Below are 25,544 nucleotides of genomic sequence, written 5' to 3'. Positions count from 1 at the left end.
TACCATGACCACTTCTTGAAGATCTCATAGCACGGTCTTGTCATCAAACCTCAGTATCTAGAGGACAAGAGAGTCTCACATGCACTTAGGGTCGCCATCAGTCAGTTGCGAGTCTCATCACATCAACTGCAGATTGAGGCAGGGAGAGCTACAGGCATACCCAAAGAAGAAGAAGAAGAAGAATATATTATCGTCCTCTGAAGACCAAAACCGGCCTATGGGACCTGAGCAATACAATATCACAAGTACATGAAAGCTCCTCCCGAAGATGGGAGGGTGGAAAGAGAAACCACCTTCTAGGATTCAGGTGGATTCCTATGCTTGAAGAGCTTATACACAAATGTTCCTAAAGCTGAAGGTGGCCCTTTATGCAGCAAATCGGCCAGTTTGTTATGTCCCTCAAGGAGGTGATTGAACTCTTCCCTAATGTGTGCATAGTGAGGGCATATCATTACCATGTGTTCTTCTGTTTCAACCATACCTAGATCACATAGTTGGCATATTCTACTCTCCCTTGGCATCTTTTTCCATCCCCCTGTTTCTATTTGCAGCTGGTGTGATCGGGTGCGAAGTGAGGCTAAAGCCCTCCGTTTATGCACTGCTATAGGTGTACATATGTACTTCTGCGTTGTTGTCTCCCTTCCTGTATAAATTGACCAATATTCGGGGTTGATATATGTGCGATAGTACTCAAATTTATCTTTGTTTTCTGCTGTTTGCCATTTCCTGTGTAGTGCATTCAGCAGGTCATAATGAAAAGCCTCTTCATCAATCTCCTCTGAAGAGTAGTTTAAATACTCTTCTACTTCCCACTTCTTGAACCATTTTTTTAGGTCCTGTGCCCATCCGGATGTCAAAATCTTGCCCTTGTTTGTCTTTTGAAGCTTCTGACTTTCATTCCATGCTCTCTTTGGTAGCCTTTCATTATCCATGCACTTGACCTTTGTGATGTATCTGAGTACTCTCTTCAGAGCATGTAGCTCTATGGGTATACATCCTGTCTCTAGGAGTAACAAAGAGTATGGTGTAGTAGCCTTGATGCCCAGGTGCCTCCTAATGAAAGACTTTTGCATTTTCTCTATCTCATTCCACGTTGATGGAGATATACTCCCACCCCATACCTCTACTCCGTAGAGTACTGTCTGTATCACATATGCCCCAAAGATCATATTTCGTACTTGCCACCTTCTCGTATTGCTATTGTTGCACTCATTTTCAAATTGGAAGTATTTTGCCCATCCTGCATCAAGTCTCCGTTGCACACAGCTGTTCCATCTATTATTGGCGGGGATTTCAATACCCAAGTATTTGAATGAGTGCACTGTCTCAATGGGTTGTCCTTTATATAAGATTTGGAGGGGGCTGCTTGGCTGTATAGTCTTGACTATCATGAGTTTAGTTTTGTTGACATTAATAGCCATCCCACTCTCTGCACAAAATATGCTGAAGATATCCATCATTTTTTGCATCTTACTTTCACTATCAGTGAAAACAACCACATCATCTGCGTAAAGAAGCAACCAAATCACGAGACCTGCTAGATAAGGGCTGTATAACTCATCTTTACATGCTTCTTCATTCACCAAGTCCTCAAGTCTATCAATGCATAGGCCGAACAAAGTGGGTGAGAGCGGACATCCTTGTTTTACCCCCATATTACTATAGAACTCTTGTGACATCCCATCCTTACATTTTAGTTGACATTTTACTTTCTCATAAAGTCTAAAGACAGCAAACCTTATTTCCTCGGGCACCCCTATGCATTCCATTCTCTCCCATAGCACATCCCTAGGCACTGTATCAAATGCCTTCTTAAAGTCAATGAAACAACAGAAGAGTGGCTTCCCCTTGAGGCGGCTTTCCTCCATCAAAACTCGAAGAGTGACTAGGTGATCCACTGTACAGTGTTTTGGTCTGAAACCAGCTTGTCCCATTGCTCTTTTATTTTCTTTCTCTGCCCAAGCACTCAATTTTGCCTCTACTATTGTGCTATATAGTTTGGCTAGAGTGGAACATACCATAATTGTTCTGTAATTTGTTAATTGATTGCGGTCACCCCCTTTGTAGATTGGTTTGATCCAATTCTCTTGCCATTCTGTTGGGAAACCATGCATCAAAGCCTGATTTAGTGCCATGCATCAAAGAGCAGAGGACTCGCACACTATGCCAAATGGAGGACATGAAGACAGAGGAGCATTTTCTATGTGTCTGCCCAGTCTATTATGAGATTCGGGGACGATATCACTGCCTCTTTCAAAAGGGGCATGGCTTTGGTCCACTCACCCAACTGATCCATTTTCACGATCAGGTCTATGTTGGGCTCTATCTGATCGAGATGCGACGATGGAGAGACACATTGATGCGACAGACCAGAGAGCTAATACCACAGGTCACCGAGAACGACGGATCACAGACTTTTGTTACAGACTTCTATGCATCTGAGTCAGCTGCTGGTGTGGCTGAGGGAGAGGAGCTTGATGAGATGAGAGCATCATGGATTAGCAGTGGGAGTGTCCACCACAATGCTGCCAGACGACGGACACACACTCCCAGTGCGACACGGAGAGGGACCAGAGCACGCAGGATCGAGGTCTGGTCTATCTCAGCCCTTCTCAAAGGCGACCGCCAAAGACGAGGCATCACCCTTGACGTAGCACACCGGAACCAAAGATCGAGGAGACTCACGCCCCACGTCGCAAGACAGCTCGACAAACACAGATAAGAGAGCTCCTCACATCTCATCAGAGAGCCACTAGATCACCTAAATATACGAAACCTGAGCATGTACTAGGAGTGCTAGCTCTGAGCACCTGATACTTCTCTGTTATTTTGCTTTTGCTTTTGCTACTCTAGTATTTGGAGCTTTTGCTTTTGCTACTCTAGTATTTGGACACTTGATTCACTAGTTTTTTAGCTTTCAACAAGGGTCTTTGTGAACCCTTTGCTTCAGGCGTCAGTGGCTTGTATGAGTTAATTTTTGGCTTGTACTTTGTCTCAATAGGCCCACGAGGCCTCTTGCAGACTTTAGTACATCTTTCTTTCTTTCTTTTCTTTTCTCGACTTAAAGAGCTGAAAATAGCTTGCAAAGACACTTGGAGTTTTGCCAATTTTCTGGCATGCAATTGAACATTGCCACAACAAAAACAAAGAACATTGGAACAAAAGCAAGGAAGTCACACTCACATTTGAGGGGAACGAATGGAAGATAGTCTAGTCATACACATAGAATTTCCAAACAACTATCATACAAATAGAGTTTCCAAACAACTATAAATGGTACAAAGCTAAATGTAGAGCTGCAAATTGTAATCTTTAATGCAGGGCACCCTCAGTCCTATACATCCTGCTGAGTCTGTAGTAACATGGCACTGCAACAGGCACACGAATATTGTACAAGAAAAACAGAGGAATCCAAATGGGAAAAATCGAATTATGAGTGTGACTTTTACCATATGGAATTCCGAGGCAGAAGTCATGAATCTTGGCAACGCTTTTGGGGGTATCAGGTGAATGGGCTTTTAAAGCTGTCTCTGCAATATCTTTGATAGGATCAGGAGCATTTTCAGCAATATACGATAAATTTTCCTTGCTCCTTTCTGCTGTTTCCTGTGCTGTTGCTGCTAGGACTGCTCTTGCTTTGTCAGCTTGCTCCATCAATTGTTCTGTTGTGTCCCTAATCACACCCATAAGCTTTTCTGCAGACTCTCCAGTATCTTTCCACCCGTCCTCTGCTTTGATAGCTTCATCCTTCAGATTAGGGACATCTTTGCCAGAGGATGCTGTAGAGTCCTCTGCCTGCTTCTCTAATTCTTCCCGAATCTCTTCTACTTTTGTGTCTTTCACCTCAGTTTCAACAGAAGCCTGCCATTTCAAATTAGTATACAAATTACATAGAAGGAAAGGAAGTTATTGACCAGCAGCGAAGTCAACATAGGTTGGAACCTTTTCAAGAAATCATCAATTCTAGCTTTGTTCACAGAAATGTTGAGAAAAACAACTTCTTGTATTTTTCATGAAAGATCTAGCAGCAGATGGTAATGGAAACCATGATGATTATTTTGTTCATGAGACTGAAATATATTTATTCTAATATCAAATCACGTAGACATATGTCAACCTGGTTTAAACTGTAGTGGTCCCTTTCCTGAAGGTGAAAATTTCAGACCTACTATAAGGTGAAAAGAAAATCTGATTGTCCCATCAACACCTAGGCAAGGCTAGTTGCTAAAGGCTATTTCCAGCAAAAGGGGATAGATTATTATGAGACTTTTGCCGCCACTTTTATGATAACAATCATCACGCGGACATTAAGACTGCTCATTTCGGCAGAAAGTGCATCAATTGGACCATAAGACTGCTTTCCTTCATGGAGACTTGTAGGACGTGAGTCAACAGCTCATTGGATTTGTGGTGCCTGGACAAGAAGATAAAATCTACGTAAAGCACTGTACAGTCTCAAACAAGCTGCACGGGCACACTTATTTAACCAGCCAGGGTTTGCCAAACCACTCTTACTGAAAGTACCCTCTATGTCAAGAGAGACAAAGGGGACTTTGTAAACTACTCGGTGCTTTCTATCAATTCAGACAACGGATTTTGCAGAGGCATTTAAACGAGATGATTGCTTGCCAAACACATATACTTGAACTTAAGAGTTTGCAATTAAGCTGGAATTAAGACTTATACAGCTTAAACACAAAGTGACATCATTGGAAAATGCAATATGATTGAGGGGCCAAGACGGGGGGCCCCCCTTATCCAGGCTCACTTTATTCTTGAAAATGGAGATACAAGACCAAGGTGCAATGCACCTTCCAAACTGATGAACTCAGTGAAAACCTAGGACCTAGATACAAGACTCAAGAGCATATGTACAAGATAGACAACAAAAAGGAGGACTCCAAGCTTAGGTTTCAACTCTTGGCTTGCCCAATCCACAAGGAAGAAGCCTGCAACAATCACCACTTACATCCATCATTAGAGACAAGCACTAGTTTCTAGAAAGATAGTAGAAACAACATGAAATAGTGCTGTAAATGAGATAAACTTGACAATACAGGCTCCCTTCGTGACTTGAGCCTTTTGTAGATGAAGTCCTTGATGCCTCTGAACCTACCTTGGGTGAGGAGAGTGTGGAAATGGGGCTGGAATGAGAACAGCTTAGAAAAACAGCCTGTAGGCTAGAGAGAGAAAGCTTTTATGGAGTGATAGCTGTAGAGTGAGAGTGCCAATGCTGATCCCAAGGGAGGGGATGTAAGAGAGGAGCTGCTGCTGTTCCAGAGGTGCACAGAAAGGCAGATTTCTGCAAGGGAAATGGGGCTGGAACAGTAGAGAGAGAAATTCTGCAGTAGAGAGAGAAAGACTGCAGCACGAGAGAGAAAGGGGCTGTGGCTGCTCCAGGCTAGGTAAAGCAGAGAGGATGCTGCTGCTGTTCCAAAAGAGCTGAGAGGGGGCAGATTTATGGAGAGAAGGGGCTGGAACTGTAGAGAGAGAATGTGCTGTTGTAGAGAGAGAAAGTGCTGCTGAGGTGAGAGAATGGCCTGGGGAGAAGCTGGCTGCACCCAAGGAGCTGGAGAGGTTCTGCTGCATCATCAAAAAGGAGGGAGAAGAAAAGTGACGAAATTTTCATGTGTGGAATGAAGGGGAGAGGCCTTCTTTTATAGGCTCAGCCCCCCCCTAGGCCTAGAGTGGAAGGTGGACACTTGTCCCAGATTTTTGGTGGGCTGCAGTCCCAAAGAGGACAGCCCACAACCTGCCCCAAATCTACCAAACACTTGGCCTGCATGCCCTGCCACTTACCATGCATGCTGCCACATGTGTGGGACAGGTGGACTGACCTGCCAGCTCAGATTCCATGTGGCACTCTGCCACGTGTCAGCTGCCACGTGTCACTCCCAAAAACCCTAAAATTTCAAAGTTGTCAGAATTTAATTCTGATCGCACCCACGGGTTCCTAACAGCTTAGACTATCTATTGACGTACTCTAAGGTCATAACTGAGCCATACTGAGCTCATTTGTTTGTCGTCTTATCTTGTATCTCCATTACTCTTGGCATGCTGCCAGGCCCACACCCAAAGCTCAGGGAACATTCTCTTGAATGGTTCCTAGGTCGGTATGCAATCTGTGCATTTGATTGGTCCCATGTTTGGGTACTCAGGTGGGGTGTGGTTTCTAGATGTCCCTCTCAAAGAGAGGCCATCACTCTTGTGGGTCACTAATGCCCATAACCCCAAGCAAGGGGGTCCACCCTCAAATGCTAGACCTAGTCCCCATTGTCCATAACTGAACAGTAGGAAAACATTTCATTTCTTAACAAGCATACTATTGAAAAACAAAAAGAAATAGTACCAAGCAAGTGGATACATGTTGAAGCAGGATGACATTCCTTCGTCTTTCATTCGGTTGTCCGCAACTGAAATGCTTCCTCATAAGCATCCATGATTTCAGAACACTCCTGAAATGTAGCTCTGTCCATCCATTGGGCATCGGTGGATGGGAGCCCTCTGAACTTCAAAAAGTACATTTTGCGAGTCGTGCCTCGACGTCCCGTAGTGAAGTTATGCAAAATAATTTGCTCTGGGATCAACAAGATCTCAGTGTCCTCTACTTCAGGTGCATCGTCCAGTGTGGGCTCTTGAGGTGGTTCCCCAATGAAGGGTTTCACCAAGCTTACGTGGAAGACATTGTGGATCTTCCAATGCTCTGGAAGTCTCAATCGGACTGAGACATCATTTATTACCTGCAACACCTGAAAAGGACCATAATATCGAAAGGAAGCTTGAAGTAGATGCGCTTTTTGCCCACTTTGGTTTTTAACCGGGCTTTCTCAAATTTCAATAAGACCCATTGGCCTTCTTTCAATGCAAACGCCCTCCGTCTTTTATTTGCAGCTGCTCTTTGTTTCTCCTGGGCCTTTTGAATGGCTACTCGAACTGTGGCATAAGCAGAGTCATCATCCTCCACGAATTGATCAGCGGCAAAGATTTTCTCTTTTGTTTGCATGAGTGGAGTTGCTGTTGTCCGCACGGCCTCTTCCTTGGGATTGGGGCCCTATGTCATGAGTTTCTGCTTGGCTGCTTTCCAGCACTTGAACCTGTTGAGCAATGTTTGCCAAGAGGCACGTCATGTAGGTTAGGAGGAGGGTCAGGTCCATTGGCTGCCATGATGACAAGATGACTCAATGAAGGAGAGACTCAACAAGAGAAAGCACAGAGTACAGGACCACTGCCTAAGCTCTGATACCAATGTAAACTACTCGGTGCTTTCTATCAATTCAGACAACGGATTTTGCAGAGGCATTTAAATGAGATGATTGCGAGTTGCCAAACACATATACTTGAACTTAAGAGTTTGCAATTAAGCTAGAATTAAGACTTATACAGCTTAAACACAAAGTGACATCATTGGAAAATGCAATATGATTGAGGGGCCAAGACGGGGCCCCCCCTCTTATCCAGGCTCACTTTATTCTTGAAAATGGAGATACAAGACCAAGGTGCAATGCACCTTCCAAACTAATGAACTCAGTGAAAACCTAGGACCTAGATACAAGACTCAAGAGCATATGTACAAGATAGACAACAAAAAGGAGGACTCCAAGCTTAGGTTTCAACTCTTGGCTTGCCCAATCCACAAGGAAGAAGCCTGCAACAATCACCACTTACATCCATCATTAGAGACAAGCACTAGTTTCTAGAAAGATAGTAGAAACAACATGAAATAGTGCTGTAAATGAGATAAACTTGACAATACAGGCTCCCTTCGTGACTTGACCCTTTTGTAGATGAAGTCCTTGATGCCTCTGAAGCTACCTTGGGTGAGGAGAGTGTGGAAATGGGGCTGGAATGAGAACAGCTTAGAAAAACAGCCTGTAGGCTAGAGAGAGAAAGCTTTTATGGAGTGATAGCTGTAGAGAGAGTATGCCAATGCTGATCCCAAGGGAGGGGATGTAAGAGAGGAGCTGCTGCTGTTCCAGAGGTGCACAGAAAGGCAGATTTCTGCAAGGGAAATGGGCTGGAACAGTAGAGAGAGAAATTCTGCAGTAGAGAGAGAAAGACTGCAGCACGAGAGAGAAAGGGGCTGTGGCTGCTCCAGGCTAGGTAAAGCAGAGAGGATGCTGCTGCTGTTCCAGAAGAGCTGAGAGGGGGCAGATTTCTGAGAGGAGGGGCTGGAACTGTAGAGAGAGAATGTGCTGTTGTAGAGAGAGAAAGTGCTGCTGAGGTGAGAGAATGGCCTGGGGAGAAGCTAGCTGCACCCAAGGAGCTGGAGAGGTTCTGCTGCATCATCCAAAAGGAGGGAGAAGAAAAGTGACGAAATTTTCATGTGTGGAATGAAGGGGAGAGGCCTTCTTTTATAGGCTCAGCCCCCCCCCTAGGCCTAGAGTGGAAGGTGGACACTTGTCTCAGATTTTTGGTGGGCTGCAGTCCCAAAGAGGACAGCCCACAACCTACCCCAAATCTACCAAACACTTGGCCTGCATGCCCTGCCACTTGCCATGCATGCTGCCACATGTGTGGGACAGGTGGACTGACCTGCCAGCTCAGATTCCATGTGGCACTCTGCCACGTGTCAGCTGCCACGTGTCACTCCCAAAAACCCTAAAATTTCAAAGTTGTCAGAATTTAATTCTGATCGCACCCACGGGTTCCTAACAGCTTAGACTATCTATTGACATACTCTAAGGTCATAACTGAGCCATACTGAGCTCATTTGTTTGTCGTCTTATCTTGTATCTCCATTACTCTTGGCATGCTGCCAGGCCCACACCCAAAGCTCAGGGAACATTCTCTTGAATGGTTCCTAGGTCGGTATGCAATCTGTGCATTTGATTGGTCCCATGTTTGGGTACTCAGGTGGGGTGTGGTTTCTAAATGTCCCTCTCAAAGAGAGGCCATCACTCTTGTGGGTCACTAATGCCCATAACCCCATGCAAGGGGGTCCACCCTCAAATGCTAGACCTAGTCCCCATTGTCCGTAACTGAACAGTAGGAAAACATTTCATTTCTTAACAAGCATACTATTAAAAAACAAAAAGAAATAGTACCAAGCAAGTGGATACATGTTGAAGCAGGATGACAGACTTGATCATAATCGCCCTTTATGTGGATGATATGCTGCTCAGAGGCACCAATGAGAACAGACTTGCAAATTTCAAGACTGATCCTGAAGCCCCATTTGAGATATCAGATTTGACACTGTTGCATTATTACTTGGAAATTCAGTTTATGCAGTCAAAAGAGGGCACTGTCATGAAACAATCCAAGTATATACAAGGGCTGCCACACAGGTTCAGAATGCAAAATTGTAAACCAATTTCAACTCAGTTGAGCCTAGGCTTAAGCTGTCAATGTATGATGGCCGTCCATATCGTACATACTATAGGCCATCTCATGGGCTATCCATAGATGCCACTTATGCCTTGGTATCTGCCTTGTAGGCCTAGTTATAGTCAGTTAGGACTATTGGTACAATTAGTTTATGTACCATCTAGGTCAGTTAGGACACTTAATCCAGTTAGGGCATTTAGCCCTAGGGTTTTGTTATGTTGGCTCTCCCTTGAGCCTCCACACTTCAGTTTTGCAGCAATCTATTACAGCATCTCGTTTTTCTCCTTCTTGCTTCCATTTTTGAGCTTCCATTGCTTGTCATAGCCAACAGTGGTCTCAGAGCAGGTCGGGAATCCTTTCCCTCGGCCATTGACAGCTTTCCCAAGCTATTTGGCAGCCTCTGGAGCTCTCATTCCTGCTGGTCTTGCTGGTTTTCACACTCCCACGAGTGTTTGAGGCCTCTCCAAGCTTTTCCATCACGAGAACTTCGCTTTTGGCGCGAGGAGTTTGTTGGAAATAGAGGATAGAATCACTCACACCTAGAATCACTCACACCTCACTTCCTCTCTAGCTCATACAACACTCCAAAAACTGAAAGATAGATAGGAGAAAACTCAGATATATTCCTCCACGATCGTGGGCAACAAAAGCTCAAGAGAGAGCTGTACAAAACCCGAGTGCTATCAATGATGTTGAGCCTCTTCCTCTCCCAGTGCGCTTGCCTGTGTGCAAGGCTGTAAGTGCAGGTGATGAGGAATGAGGGGGGGAAGGGGGGCTTTTTATAGGAGGGGCTAGGCCCCCTCATTTTGGCCAACCAAGGAGTCGGCTCCTTGCCCAAGACACCGACCTGCCAGCCCACCAACCGACCTTATGGGCTGCTGTTGCATGTGCCAACTCTGCCCGTGTGCAGGTCTAGGAGCGCCTAGGATATCGCGCCATCTTCATGTTGCTGCGCAGGGAGCCAGACAGGTAGGTCGTCTTCCCTTTTCATCTCCCCTACCCCCTATGGTCTCCTGCCCCCTTGTCTCCTCAAATCGGGGGCTCACAGGTGGGGCAGTGACCTTCTAACACCCCATCTCAATGTCACAACTGTGGGCCGATCCCCATGCGTTGAATGAGGTGCTCCAACTGCTCCCTGGGAAGTGCCTTTGTGAAGACATCTGAGATGTTGCCGTTGGTTGGGCAGTATATCAAGTCTATGACTTCTTCGCCAATGAGTTCTCGAACAAAGTGGTAGTGGACCTCAATGTGCTTCGTCCGTGCGTGAAACACGGGGTTGTTGGCGATCGCTATGCAACTCTAGTTGTCGCGCATAACTGCAGTCGCATCTTCTTGGGCCACATTCATGTCCTCCAAGATCCACCTGAGCCACAATGCTTCACATGCCGCTGTACACGCAGCCCTGTACTCCGTCTCTGTAGATGAAAGGGCGACAGTAGGTTGTTTCTTACTCAGCCATGACACGGCTCCTGATGAGAGTAAGAAACAATATCCAGAGGTCAATCTCGGGGTATCAATGTCACCTGCTCAATCACTATCACAGAAACCTCCCAACTCGATGCCTCTGGTATAAGTGATGCAGTAGGTGCAGGTACCCTTCAAGTACCTTAGCACCCTCATACCTGTGTCCCAATGAGCCTTCTTGGGTGTGACGGAGAACTGACAAAGCAATCCAACTGTGAAGGAAATGTCTAGTCGAGTATTGGTGAGGTAAAGCAAACTCCCCACCAAGAGTCGATATAGTGATGAATCAACCCGTTGAGATGGATCACGCACACTCAGCTTCAGACGAGTTTCCATGGGAGTCACTACAGCTTTGCAATTTTCCATCTCAAAGTGTTTGAACAGTTCCCTGCAATACTTCTCCTGTGAAATAAAGATATTGCTCTTTCCCTGTTTCACCTCAATCCCAAGAAAGTAGTGAAGTATGCCTAAGTCAATCATCTCGAACTCCTCCATAAGAAGTCTCTTGACCTGAGCAATCTTCTTCGTATGATCCCCAGTAATGATGAGGTCATCCACATATAGAATCAATACCAGCCGCAAATCCCCCTCTCTGTCGAGATAGAGATTTGCCTCTAATGGACTCCGCTGAAGCCTGATCTTCTGAAAGAAAACATCTATCCGTTGGTACCAAGCTCTGGGGGCCTGTTTCAGCCGGTATAAGGCCTTCTTCAGCTTGCAGACTTTTGATGGGAATCCTAGAATCTGAAATCCTGGTGTCTGTGCCACATATACCTCCTCCTCCAACTTACCATTCAAAAATGCAGACTTGACGTCCATCTGAAAAATAGGCAAATTGTGATGAGCAGCCAAGGCAATGACTGTCTGAATAGTCACCATCCTAGCTATGGGGGCAAAGGTCTCATCGAAGTCAAGTCCTTCTGACTGTGCATAGCCTTTCACCACCAATCTTGTTTTGTACTTGTCCAAGCTCCCATCTGACTTGAACTTAAGCTTGTACACCCATTTAGTCCCAATGACCTTCCGTTTGGTTGGTTTGGGCACTAAATCCCAAGTGTCATTTTTCAAAATGGCATCCATCTCAGCCTTCATGGCTTCCTGCCATTCTAGTATATCCTTCGCTTCCTGGAAGGAGCGGGGCTCTGTAAGTTGAGCTACCAAAGTGAAGTTCACGAAGGGAGTCTTCATGTTTCTTTAAGACCGCCGCACTCCGAAACTGCTCTCGGGTATGTCCGTGACACGTGAGTCTGCTAATGTCTTTAAATACCACTGAGGTAGCTTCTTCTCAGATGGAGGTACTTTGGATGAAGTTGACTTGGGAGCTGGCTTTGGAATGGCATGCTCCTCCTCCTTCTCCTCCTCCTTGGGATCTTCGATCGGCTCCACCTTGCAGATGGTGACTTTGGGTGGGGTTAACGCTTGGAACCTCCTCAGCAAGCTATGGCTCGGTCTCTTCAAAGATCACATCCTTGCTGATGAGGATCTTCTTCTTGTCCGGGTCGAATTAGGCAGTAGGCCTTGGACTCTTTGCTATATCCCACAAAGATACAACTCCGGCTATGGGAATCCAGCTTTGTTTGCTCATCTTTGTGTACATGCACAAATGCTTTAGAACCAAAAATCCTCAAATGAGAAATGATGGGCTTCTTACCATAATAAGCTTCGTATGGAGTCTTGCCATCAACAGCCTTGGTCTTGTATCTGTTGAGGATGTGAACGGCAGTGTTCACGGCTTCACCCCAATAGGCTTTCGAGAGATTCCTCCCTCGCAACATGGTCAACCCTGTCCCTGTGACAGTCCTGTGCTTCCTCTCAGCAACTCCATTCTGCTGAGATGTGCGAGCTGTCATGAGCTGTCTCTTAATCCCTTGCTTCTTGCAGAATCCAGTGAACTCGGTAGAAGTGAAATCTCCCCCTCTGTCGGTGCGGAAGGCTTTCATTTAACCTCCCCGCTCTCCTCTACTACCTGGGCCTTCTAGACTTTGAATTTCTCGAAAGCCTGAGATTTCTTAGCCAAGCAAAATACCCATGTCATGCGATTGAAATCATCAACAAGTAAGAGAGAATACCGTGAACCTACGAATGAATTTGTCGACATTGGGCCGCAGATGTCGGCGTGAACCAACTCGAGTGGCTTCTTGGCCCGTGATGAGGCCTCCTGTGGGAACTTGTCCCTGTGTTGCTTGCCTTCCACGCAAGCCCTACAGACACAATCATTCCCTGCAATCGGTGAAGTCCATCCACCATCTTTGTCTTCTACATCTCGGAGAAAGTGCCATAGTTGACATGACCGAACCGCTCCCCATGCACCACCAAAGCGTTAAGCCGATATAGCCCATGCTCCTCGACACCTTGAGCCACCACATGTCCCTTTATCTTGGATGTGACAGTGACCTTGCCGTTGTCGAATAATACCGACATATTGTGCTTGTCTATCTGGCTGACAGACAATAGGTTCTTGCACAAATTTGATACATACAGTACACCGGAAATCAACTCCTCGTTTCCTGCAGTCGTAATGAACGGAATACTACCGACACCCTTCACAAGGCATGACCGCTTATCCCCGACAGTGACCTTGGAATCGGGATGCGTACCTTCCATGGTTTTGAACCATTCCTTCTTGTTGGACATGTGATTTGAAGCTCCATTGTCCACATACCAACCTTCCTCTCCCTCACTGACTGCATAAGCGGAGCGGTACTCACTGATGATGAAGAGAGCGCCAATCGTGACATTTGTTGATTCGGTCTTTGGCTCCTCCTTGGACTTGGACTCCTTCTTGAGGTCCACCTTCTTCTTGTGGCACTCTTTAGCAGAATGTCCAAGCTTCTCACAGTAGAAGCACTTCATCTGCCTCTTTTTCTCTGCATCCTCGGTCTTGTTTTTGTTCTTGGAGTCTTTGAACTTACCCTTGCCGGCCTTGTCCCTCGCCACAAGAGCCTTCTCGTCTGATTGCATAAACAGCTTTACAGCTGCCCACATGGCAGCTCATGTGCTGCCCATGTGACAGCCCCAATATCTCCAGGTCTACCTCCCCCATGCTCTCCTCATATGGGGGCTTACAGATGGGGAGGTGACTATTCCAACAGGGTTGGACAAAGTACGTTGCTGCATTGGTGGATGATAATGTAAATCTTGTGAGGAAGCTCGAGGATCAGTGTCTCATGTTCCGCAATAGTATCTCCATGTTTGGAAAACCGATGTGACACATAGTTGCAGCCAGTTTCCTCGTGGGAGAAGTATGGCATTTCTACCCCGGAATTGGTAGGTTTGGTAACAGACATTCCTGAGGAGGAGAGAGTTACTCCATGCTATATAAAAGGATTTCAGCTCCATCTCATGCGACACAATCTTTTAAGAGGGCTCGTACTAATGCTGGACTGCCTCTAGCAAATGCAAGTGTAGCAATGCTGCACCACCTCCAGCAAATGATGACACATTTGAGTTTGCTACTAGCGAGAGTGAGGATGAGGAGGATATGGAGGATGACTCATGAGTCATGAGTCATGGGCATTGACTGAGGACTCTTTTTGCTCCACTCATTAGTATATTTTGAGTCTTGACTCTTGAGTCTTTACTAATTCAGTACTTTCATCTTTTGCTCTCTTTTCTTATATTCTCCAACAACACCGGAGTACCTATTTAGTATTAGCATCATTTCAGCTTTGAACAAGGACATCTCACCATTGACTCTTGAATGTACAATGATGTGTTTTTAATTTTCAGAATTAGTAATATGTTTCAAAAATCAAATTTCAAGTTCTAACTTCTAAGTTCTCACTGCTCAGTGACATATCCAATGTCTATGCACTATGTTTCATGAGTTTTCAAGTATTAGAGCTATGGTGGTAATAATCTAGAATGTTTTGAATTTTTTGGAAAAATATATATTTAAATACCCTATTATGCACCAAACGTTTTTACAGTCATTTCGGGTTTGCCCCAAAACGTTTCCGAAATTCCGAAACTCGTTTCAAAACTCCTCGCCTACTATGGTTTCACATGCACCACAGAAACCCTCTGGTTTTATCCAGGCACACCCTCTGCCTCTTGAGTGATTGCTTGAGCCTGTAGGGACCAGAGAAGGGCTCCAAATACAAAAGCACGACAACAGATTAAAAAACACGAAAAGAAAATAAAAAGAAGACAATAACCATGTACCCGTTGTCCGTGGAAGAGGGGCAAGCTCTGCTCTTCTGTTGTGTAGAGTGTCGCAAACACCCATCATGGAGACCTCACGGCAGAAATACGATGAGCAAGCAGCATCTCGGGTGAGACAATCGGTGTCACCAAGCGATCTCCAAATACGTGAGCAGTCTGTATCAAGGAAGTGGAGGTGCTACCTCCCTCTCGAGCACCAGGCAATGCTGCAGATCTCTGATCTATTGAACCTGTAGGGGCCTGCACCACAGTGGACTCCAGCTGAAATGCATCCAAGTACAGCTGCAAAATCCGAGGTGACTGTGCCAGATCACCCTCCTCCATCCACTTTGCATCCAATGCAGGGTAGTTCCTAAACTTCACCAAGTGGCGACGGGAAACTCTACCTCTTACTTCTCTTTCCATATGTGCCAAAATCTATTCCCAAAATATCATCTATCCTGGGTATGGGGAATTTGTTCTTAATTGTGATTTTATTGAGGGCTCAGTAGTCAATGCGCATCCGCCAGGATCCATCCTTCTTCAAGACCAAAAGCACAGGTGAGCAGTAGGGTGAAGTGCTAGGCTGAATCAGCCCCTTCTCTAACAAGTCCTTGACCTGGTTCATAACTTTCTCTTGCTGGGCTGCACTGACCCTGTAAGGAGGTCTGTTAGGTGGGCTGCTACCAAGGATTATGTCTATCGCATGGTCATCTGCCCTTTCAAGGGGCAACTCCTATGGAAGAGAGTCAGAAAAACATCCTTAAACTGAAAAAGAAAATCTGTCCGCTGCTTTTTCAGCTTAGAGAAATGTGACTTTTCTTCTACTGACTGCTTTTCAAATGCAAACACTACGTATGCTGAAAGGTGTTTTTTCATTACATTGCCAATGGCAGAAGCAGATACAACAGGAATAGACTCTCCCTTCAGCTTAGCATCGAGAACATGTGTTTTGCCACGGTGAGTGATTGTGATAGTTTTATTCTTCGTATCCAAAACAGCCCCAACTCGAAAGTGCCAGGGCATTCCCAGGAACACATCACAACCATTCAGCGGCATAATGTAGAACTCTTCCGTGTCCACGTAGCATTCTCAGCTTGCCCTATCACTGGAGTAACTGATTGGCTAAGCCCCGGGCAAGCCATGTCCGCATCAAACAAGGGACCCATCTCTTCTGCCTTTATTCCCAACTTTCCAGCCAGCTTTGGAGAAATGAAGTTGGCTTTGGTTCCCGGATCGAAAAACATCAAAGCTGTTTGGTCTCTTATCTTGCCCCATGCCCGACATACTCTATAGCATCCACATTTTGAGCAGTCGCGATCGAATCTGGCATAAGACCAGTAGTGGGTTTGGCCTCCTTAGTCTTCGGATCATTCTTCTTCTCTTCCTTCTGCTCACCCTGCTCAGTAGGAGGGAACTTCATCTTCTTGTGTGGGCACTCGAAAGCCCTGTGACCCTCCTTGCAAATGTAACATTGTTGGCATCATAAAGGATTTGTTTCTTCATCTGACATACGGGTATGAGACGGTACTCGCCTCTGTCCTGCAACAAACTTTGCTTCCATATGCTAGGAGAACTTTCTGAATATTCCAGCTTGTTGCCCTTTGACTTTGGTGCCTCCTGGTGACTACCTCTGAACCCAGAAACCTTCCCCTGCATGAGTGCATAAGCCATAGTGGCATTCTCAATCAGCTGAGACATGTTGGAGACCTTTGTCTTTGTGCAGTAGTCCTGAATCTCCTTTGGCATCCCGCAGCAATATCTTTCAATAATTTGCTCGGACAGCGGTACATGCCTATAGGAGTTTACTGGCAACAAGGCTTCCTAAAACTTCTTAATGTACTCTTCCAAATTTCTCCAATTCCCCACATCTAGCTTGTACCAAGCAGTCATGATATCCACCTCGAAATTGGTTGTTAACCATGCGGCTGAGAACACCTATTTGAATTCAACTTAGGTGGTAGGTGCTCTGCCCTATAAAAGCAGATTGGTCCACCATCGGAGTACATTGCCCTTCAAGAAGGTGGCTGCCTTTTGAACTTTGGAAGACTCCGCGAAGTGTCCACCTGAATAGGCAGCATCAAATTGTTGCACAAATGTCAAAGCCTTCAATCTGTCATGCATCCCATTGAAGATTTCAAACTTCACAGTTGCCCCTCGCTCCTTATAATCCTTCAGCTTGAATTTGGGGGTAAGATTATCATAAACGGGGGGCTGTAAAAACGGCAGAGTCGTCATTGATCCCGCATTTTGAGCCATACCACCAGTACCCATGGTGGGGTTAAACATTCCAGGTCCCATTCCCTGCACCTATGGCATGTTCCAAGTATTGCCTATCATTCCAAGCATCCCTGTCTGCATACCGGGATGCATCCCAAGATTTTCATACATCATGTTGGCATTAACAGGAGGCATTCCTCCCATCATATGCTGCTGGAAATTATGCATTCTGGGCTGCATGCTGCCCACATAACTGCCTAGCATTACAAGCCCTTCCGTGGGATGTCCCACCATTGCTTGGAACAATGATCCCCCTCCAAAATACCCTGGCTGCATCATAGTATGCGGAAAAACTTGCTGTCCTTGATTCACTAAGTGAAAGTTATTGGCATTGCCCATTCCAAGAGCAACTGAGGGCATCACCGATGCCTGTTCGCCTGAGGAAGCATGCCTGTGAGTCTTTTTATGCTTCTTCTCCTTCTTCTTAGATGTCTTCTTGCTTCCAGGAGGAGCAATATTGCCACGAGGAGCTTGCATGATCTCCATGAAACTCTCCTGCAACTGTGAGAAGACTCCCACTACACTTTGCATTCGCAACTGAGAAAGGGTATTGGGATCAAGCTCCTGAGCCTCATCTACCTCATCCTGTGCGTCCTCAGTGGCATGCTCAGGAGCAATAGGCTGTTCCCCACTGTCATGCTCCTCATCACCCTCACCGATACTATGCTCCTCCTCAAAGCTCTTTGATTATTGATGCCCTGTCTTCCTCTTGCTCCTCTTGTTCTTTTATGGTCAATGACCTCTCACGGTGTGACATGCTTGTTGAATTGATGGCTGTAGCAAAAATTGCAATGAAAACTTCCTTCACCCAACACTACCAAGGCTCACCTCTATGGAAAGATGGTGACAGTCCCGGCAATAGAACCACTGTAACCGGACTTCAAAGAACTAAAGAAAGAACCTCTTCCAAACTATCAAGCGCCACACATACAAACAATTCCTTTCCATAATTTACTTAGAAATAAACTGTAAAACAACAGTGTGAAGGCTAGAATGCCCCTGCTTAATGACAGCAGTAAACAAGACACCCACTGGCCCCAAATGCCTTGGCGCCCCTTCGGTATTTATTTAATTCTTCTGAATGGATAAAGCTTTACAACAGGGGGCTCTTCCCCGCACTGTTCCTCTTCTAATTTCCTCTGACTATCCCTCGGCATCTATTCCACCGAGCACCAGTAGCATCCAACTGGAGAGGCAATCCTAGGCATCCAATTCTAACTTGACCCAACTGAAAGCATCAAAGCATCCAAACCACTAGCAAACCGTGCTCAAAGCAGCCTCAAAGGTTTCACATGCACCACAGAAACCCTCTGGCTTTTCCCTAGGCACACCCTCTGCCTCTGAGTGTTTGCTTAAGCCTGTAGGGACCAAAGAAGAGCTACAAACACAAAAAGCACGACAATGGCTTCAAAAACAAGAAAAGACAATCAAAAAGAAGACAATAACCATGTACCCGATGTCCGTGGAAGAGGGGCAAGCTCTGCTCTCGCACCTATCCCTGCCCAGGCTCCTAGGAACGTATAGGTGTCTTCCAGCCTCCGGGTAAATAAAGAGAAAAACGGAGAGATAGAGAGCGGAAGTCAGGCAAGAAAGAGTTGTAGAGGAAAAAGGCGTGCCACTAGTTCGTACAGCTGTACCGACTATCCGCAGCAGCAGTAGAAAAGGTAGCAAAAGCGTGTGCAAGAGCTGCCAACAACAAAAGTGCAAGGAAACTGTGAAGCTGGCGTTGAAAACTGCTCCCAACTCCTTCTACAGGCTCTAACATGCTTCAAGAGGGTGAGGGAGAGAGATGGTAGGTTGAGGGAAGCACATGCATTTGCATGCATGCCAATTGGCCCTTCATTAAAGTCCTAACCACCACACCAAGGACAACGTTGGTTGTCCTTGGGCCCAACTTTAAGACCCGTCTTTAGTGCCTTTGACTTGCCCTAAGGACCTAGCGAGTGCACCTAGAATTTGCCCCTAGGAACTTCTAGGAAGTTTGCACTTCCCCTAACCAGTCCCTCACGGCCAAAATATTACTTAACCACGGTTAACCCCGGATTGAGTTACAATAGACTTTTCACGTTTTCACGTCCCCGTGACATACCCTCCTCTTAAAGCAGACAACTACTCAGATTGCTGCTGAAAACTCACAAGAAAATAAAGAATAATGCAAATAGCCAGAAATAGTCCATACACGCATATATATCACCGGTAAGATACAACCTACAATGATAATATGGGCTAGGAGAGCTTGAGAGGCCATTCATACATCAATGCATCCGTTATGTAGAGTGTCGCAAACACCCATCATGGAGACCTCACAGCAAAAATACGATGAGCAAGCAGCATCTCAGGTGAGACAATCGGTGTCACCAAGCGATCTCCAAATACGTGAGCAGTCTGTATCAAGGAAGTGGAGGTGCTATCCCCCTCTCGAGCACCAGGCAATGCTCCAGATCTTTGATCTATTGAACCGGTAGGAGCCTGCACCACAATGGACTCAAGCTGAAATGCGTCCAAGTAGAGCTGCAAAATCTGAGGTGATTGTGCCAGATCACCCTCCTCCATCCACTTCGCATCCAGTGCAAGATAGTTCCTAAACTTCACCAGGTAGCGACAGGAAACTCTACCTCTTACTTTTCTTTCCATATGTGCCAAAATCTGTTCCGGAACCAACATTTCATCCAACTCTTCAACCACGGGCTGATCATCATGAAGCAAGTCAACAGGCACATCGCCATGGAAAGGCTTCAGTAAACTCACATGAAAGGCATTGTGTATCCTCCAATTTTCAGGTAGCTTCAGCCTGTAAGCTACATCATTAAACCTGGAAAGGACCATAATACCTCATCTTCAGCTTTGTGTACACTTTGTCCTTGCCTTTCATCTTCCTGAGTCACGCTTTCTAAAACCCTAGCAGCACCCAATCGCCCTCTTTCAAGAGTAACTCGCGGCGATGTTTATCTGCTGCCCGTTTGTGCTTCTCCTAGCTTTTCCTGGAGGGCTGTTTTGATCTTCTAGTAGGCAACATCTAAACTTTCCACAAAATTCTGTCTACTTCAAAAATCTTCTCTTTTGTATGCAGAATGGGAGGTACCTTCCATTCTCCTACCACAATCCCGAAGGGTGCTTTCCATGTAGATGAATGCACAATGTTGTACGCAAACTCAACAAGTGGCAAAAATTGCTCCCATTTTGATTACTGATCCGAAACATAACACTTGAGAAGATCAAGGGCAGTGGAGTTGGCTTCTTCTGACTGTCCATCAAATTCAGGATGGAGAGAGGATGAGAAATTCAGCATGGTACCCATATTCTCAAAGATATCTCTCCAGGAAAGACTCGTCGTCCGCGGGTCTCGATCACCGACAATGGATTGAGGCATCCCGTGATGTTTGAAAACTAAAAAGTCTCGCCATCTGGTTTGTTGTAATCTTCTTCCGTACGGGTATAAAGTGGGCCTACTTGCTGAATCTGCAAATAATGGTCAATATCCCATCATGTCATGATGATGTATCGAAGATGAAATCCATGGCAATGCTCTGCCAAGGTTGATCGGGAATGGGTAAAGGCTGCAGCAGTCTAGCCAGCTTCTGTCTGTCATATTTCACCTTCTGGCAGGTGATGCATGTCCAGACATATGCCTCGATATCCCACCTCAATGTCGGCCAAAAGAAATAATGCTCCACAGCTTTGATGGTGGCATCAAGACCTCTGTGTCCTGCATAAGGTGGGGCATGACTCTCGGTCAAAACTTTTGGCCTCAACTGGTGTGTGACACACAATCCACCATGCATCATCAGAAAACCCTCCTTGAGAGTATAAAGCTCATGCCTCTAGCCCTCGACCAACTGATCATAAATCCAGTTTTGCCCACCTTCCCGTTCGATCGTCAATTGGATGGCCTCAATTAAGGTGTTCGGCAGATCATGATGGAGTCTATGCTACAGTCCTATGATCTGGCACACTTCATTTTGGTGGTAGTTGACAGGCTTGACCCCCTTGCGTCTCACCTTGGGATCCTGGAGCAGGAAGAGGCCAAGACCTTGTCTCATCTCTAGGACCCCCTTGCGTCTCACCTTGGGATCCTGGAGCAGGAAGAGGCCAAGACCTTGTCTCATCTCTAGGACCGTGTCAATGCAAGGGCAAGGTTGTTTTTCTTTCTTACCTATACTCCTCAAGTGATGAATCACATGAAGCATATGATGGCGGCCAAGAGTCTCTGGGAGTATTTGGCGTCCCTGAACAATCGAGCCTCTCCCACGAAGAGGGTTTCCCTGGAAGTCCAGATGAGACTGTTGGATCCCAAGAAGTCTTCATCGATGCAGGAAGTTACAGGAATTTCAGCAGGAGATCCTCCAAGCGGGGAAGCAGAAATCTTTCCAGGATATGGCCATAACTCTACTGTCCTAGCTATCCTCTCCGTATGGAGCATTCTATTCATCCTTGATAACCAGTTGACCTGGGAACTGGTCCCAATGGTGCTTGACCAAAGGAGAGAGATTTGTAGATCGCGCATATGAGAGTCAGCCTGAGGTTTTGGCAGCTGAGCAGAAAGGACAGAAGAAGTTGATAGGTGAGGAATGGGAAGCACTCAAAGTGTCACCTATATGGCCAAAAAGGTCACTACTGGTGGCAGTGTCCTCAAAGGAACGTGAGGCGCCCAGTAACAAGCAAGATGGGTCTACAGCCGCCAGGTCGTCTGTTCTAGCCTTCTAGCAGTACCAGGCAGGATATGCTGCCAGCAGGCTTTCCTGATCCAGATAGAGGATTGCTTGCTTGTTTGTGCCATCAGGATCAGCCAAACAGGTACATCGAGGCAAGCTCTCAAGCAGGACCTCCAGCCACGAGGAGTTGTTCCCGCTGACTCAGGTGGCAGTACATTATCAGTATGTACTTTTGTTTAAATGTTATGACCTGGCAGATCCAAAGGGGGTTTCCTTGTGCTCTGCTGTAGCTATTGTCTAACAAGCTGTTGGAGATCCGGATGGGTCAAAAGATTGCCAGTGCGGGAATCCAAACACAGTTGATTGATCCTTGTGAGCTGTTATATGCCCACTATTATTGGAGCAGTGGGGTTCATTGATCTGGAGACAATGCACCAGTTTGGACCTGAGAGAGAGCTTTAGAGGGGACTGTATAGCTCTGAGATACAGGTGCCCGTGCAGGAAAGCAGATCTTGCACTGACGGCAGTATCAGTTGGATTGTTGTACCAGATGACTTTGGTACCTGTGCTGGACCAGCGGGGTGTATCTAGCACCTGTGGCCTGGGAGCAACAGTACCACGTTTCCAGTGATCGTGCTGAGGCGGTTCATGCCAAGAGGGGGCTTCTTCAACAGTACCTGTGGCAGCCTTCAGCAATGGAGTCTCACACAACAGATTCCTTCAGTTCTCTTTTACCAATGCAAAGCAAAGTAAAAACTTATTGTAGTTACCCAAAGTCAACTCAAGAAAGAGTTGTAATTCTCAGAGCAGCCTCAAGGAGGGACGCATTTTGGGAGCAACAAGTTCGGCAAGACTGCTATGCAACTCAACAAGGAGGGTGGAATGCATGGATAACTACAAGGCTGTAGAAACCGACTCAATTCCATTATTGTATGCCACATGCCAGCTATGTTCAAGGTTCTAACAAAGAAGAAAAAGTAACTGCCTGCACAAAAAGCTGCTAATCCTCTGGGATCGAGTCATTCTCCCACGGACTGCAGTGCCATATCAGAGCTGTTAGAGAGATTAACACAGTAGCAACTTTCCGGTGAGGTTCCAACAGTGGAGGAGACAGCTGCCATGCTGGAGCTGGTATAACCCAGGTCTTCTTGACAAGCCACCTGGCGGGCTGCAAAACCCATTTGAAGGTGCATTAAAGCCAGAAGCCTGGCACTTACAAATCACCCATCCAAACAAGCACAGACAGGTCTGACATGATCGCATACAGCGTGTAATTAGTGCATTCTCAGGGAGAAGGGATCTTCTCTACTGGGTCTCTCCACCTGCTGATCAAAACAAAGGCAGCTAGATTACTTTATCCTACTCAGCAAACCGCACTTGTCAACTTGTCACGTGGATCTGGCACTTGAAATACCAGATATTCCATGTGGGGTACAGCAACATGAGGAAGCCTTTTGCTAGTATACGATTCCGACCTGTTTCCATCAGATACCTTGACAAATCTTTCTCTCCTTCAAACGCTCAGAGCCTTTTCTCAGCCCACCTCTGCCTCCTTTTCCACTACAGAGAAAGCCTTTAAACCATTTCAAATGATGCCTGCAGTATCCCAAGTGTTCCAGTGTGCCATCTTCATTGCACTAGGGACAGGCCATTACCGGAGTTCTCCCAAGGTCAGTAGTTTACTTGCATTTGAGTGGACAGCATCTTTCACTGCAATGAGTCCAACCACTTTGGAGACAATCTCTACCATTGCCACGTCAATGCAAATGACTACTCTGAAAAGCTTGCAAATGATTCTTCTGAAAAGCTTGCCTTATCATGTCCGTTATAACAGACCTTCCTTTCCTCAAGAAACTTTTAATCCAAGTATATTGATTTCCTTGCACAATGATTTGATCATCTATGAGTTTACCTTCTCAAATACTCACATTCTCACGACAAAGAAACGGTAAATGACAAGGCAGAGACCCAATAGGAACCATCGGAACTTGTTCTTACTTGGGCTGATTTATTCTCATGTATCTCTTACTTTCCATTCCCAAACTCCCTCCCACTGTCTCTTTTGTCAGTTGTCAATATGGCAAGTTATAAGCAGGCTGTTATAAGCAGGCTGTGATATTTACTCACCAATATTACACCTGCTACGTCCTCGTGCAGTGGGCTGATATACGTCAAGCGAAATCTTTGCCTATCTGAATCCCTTGACCTTTACATAAAATTACTTCTACCGCTCGCAAGTAGGGATACCAACGCGTAATACTTAACATTAGTATAGAGATCTAATGAAAGAAAATTTGATCTTTGAAAAATTTTCATCATGTACAAAGAGACGTTCTTCAAACAGCCAAGCACAGAACGTCAGTCAGAAAAACGCTAAACATTTGAGCTTTGCACAAAAAGGCTAGCATTTGGCAATCCCGTAGATGGTTCGTGACGAAAGACGTTGAAAAGGAACTTCTTTATTGACGAATAAGAGATGGGACTTCAGAAGAATTGGAATAAATTAATAACATCCAATTTTCCCACAAAGGAGAGAGTCAACTTGGCGCTGAAGAAGCCACTCTAGCGTTTCAGATTACTACTATTACATTCAGCTTCAATATACAAGACTGGCAGTTTTATGATATAGTGTACGCAATTGGCCAATCGCAACATGATCGTCGCATAAGAAACCCAAATCGGTATCCTAAGCGAACAAACGAGAGCTTTGTGTTTGCGAAGCGTCCGTAGCTGAAATTTAAAATCTCTGTCCAAATTTCGTGACATCAATTTCATCCCACGCATCTATCGTAAGATGATCTCTACCATTCTGTGGGGAGTGGAGAGAGGAGAAGATGGGAGATCATACCGAGTCATCGAAGGAAGCTGCAGAAATGACGAGTTTCCGGGCGGAAGCCAGGGGAGAGGCACGGAACCGAGCAGAAGAAAGGGGGGGAGGAGTCGGAAAGAGAGGACGGCGGGATCCACGCAAGAGGAAATGAGAAGACGAGGTGCGCTGCAAGAGGCAACTAGTCTTCAAGACTCTGGAGATGGAGTAAGAGGAGGTGGAGGGGCATTGGGAAGGGGAAGGATTGATGGAGATAGAAGCAGGAGCAGCAGGAGCCGCCATAGCCGGGACAGAGGATGCGAATTGTGTTGGAACTCAACGCAAACGCACAAGCAAGGAGCAGATGCACAGTTTGCGCAGGTCCTATGTACACCTACAACACCTCAACTATCTTTTGAATATTCACACCTCTTTTTTCCTTCGTTCGGGTCACCTTCCCAACACACAATGACATGTCACATTACATTTGGGTCCAAGGACTCTACCTCCACTCGTCCCCCACACTAGTCGACCTTGGGTCCTTTCCGGTCAACCAAGATCTGATAGCGCACCCGTCGGACCTTGGCATATTTGGAATAGGAATCTCCCCTAACCTGCCCACAATTAGTGTTTAGAGAACAACTTTCCCTTGAGTTAGCCCCCCGGAGGTCTTTCACATGGGGGAATGGGGCCAACTTCAGCCTTTCTAGAAGGAAAGTGTTTGGCCAATGGCGTGCGGTCAAAGGCACTTTCCTTGTAGGAAAGTCCTCCCCCGGCCCATTCCCCTATACACCATGGTCCCCCACGGCATCACATTTTGTCGATAACAAAATGTGACCATGAAGCCATTTCTCAAGCTCCATCGGTCATCG

The 25,544-nt window shown here is 46.0% G+C and overlaps 1 protein-coding gene across 1 annotated transcript in view; it reads right to left on the bottom strand.

Annotated features, from left to right (window-relative positions):
• Positions 1–25,087, bottom strand: part of LOC147904121 (protein FATTY ACID EXPORT 3, chloroplastic-like) — a 72,423-nt gene extending 47,336 nt beyond the window's left edge. Inside the window, exons 1-2 of the mRNA XM_087370755.1 lie at positions 24,715–25,087; positions 3,450–3,861 (exon numbers count right to left, since the gene is read on the bottom strand). Coding sequence (XP_087226881.1) covers positions 3,450–3,861; positions 24,715–24,975 — 673 coding nt within the window. The 5' untranslated portion in view covers positions 24,976–25,087. The remainder of the gene's footprint in view (positions 1–3,449; positions 3,862–24,714) is intronic.
• Positions 25,088–25,544: the final 457 nt, after the last annotated feature.

Source organism: Dipteris shenzhenensis, chromosome 3, assembly GCF_047967505.1.
Source record: "Dipteris shenzhenensis isolate YYH24624 ecotype China chromosome 3, Dip_SZ_1.0, whole genome shotgun sequence".
Taxonomy (NCBI): Eukaryota; Viridiplantae; Streptophyta; class Polypodiopsida; order Gleicheniales; family Dipteridaceae; genus Dipteris; species Dipteris shenzhenensis.
Note: the sequence above shows the minus strand (reverse complement) of the source record. Positions and strands in the feature narration are given on the sequence as shown.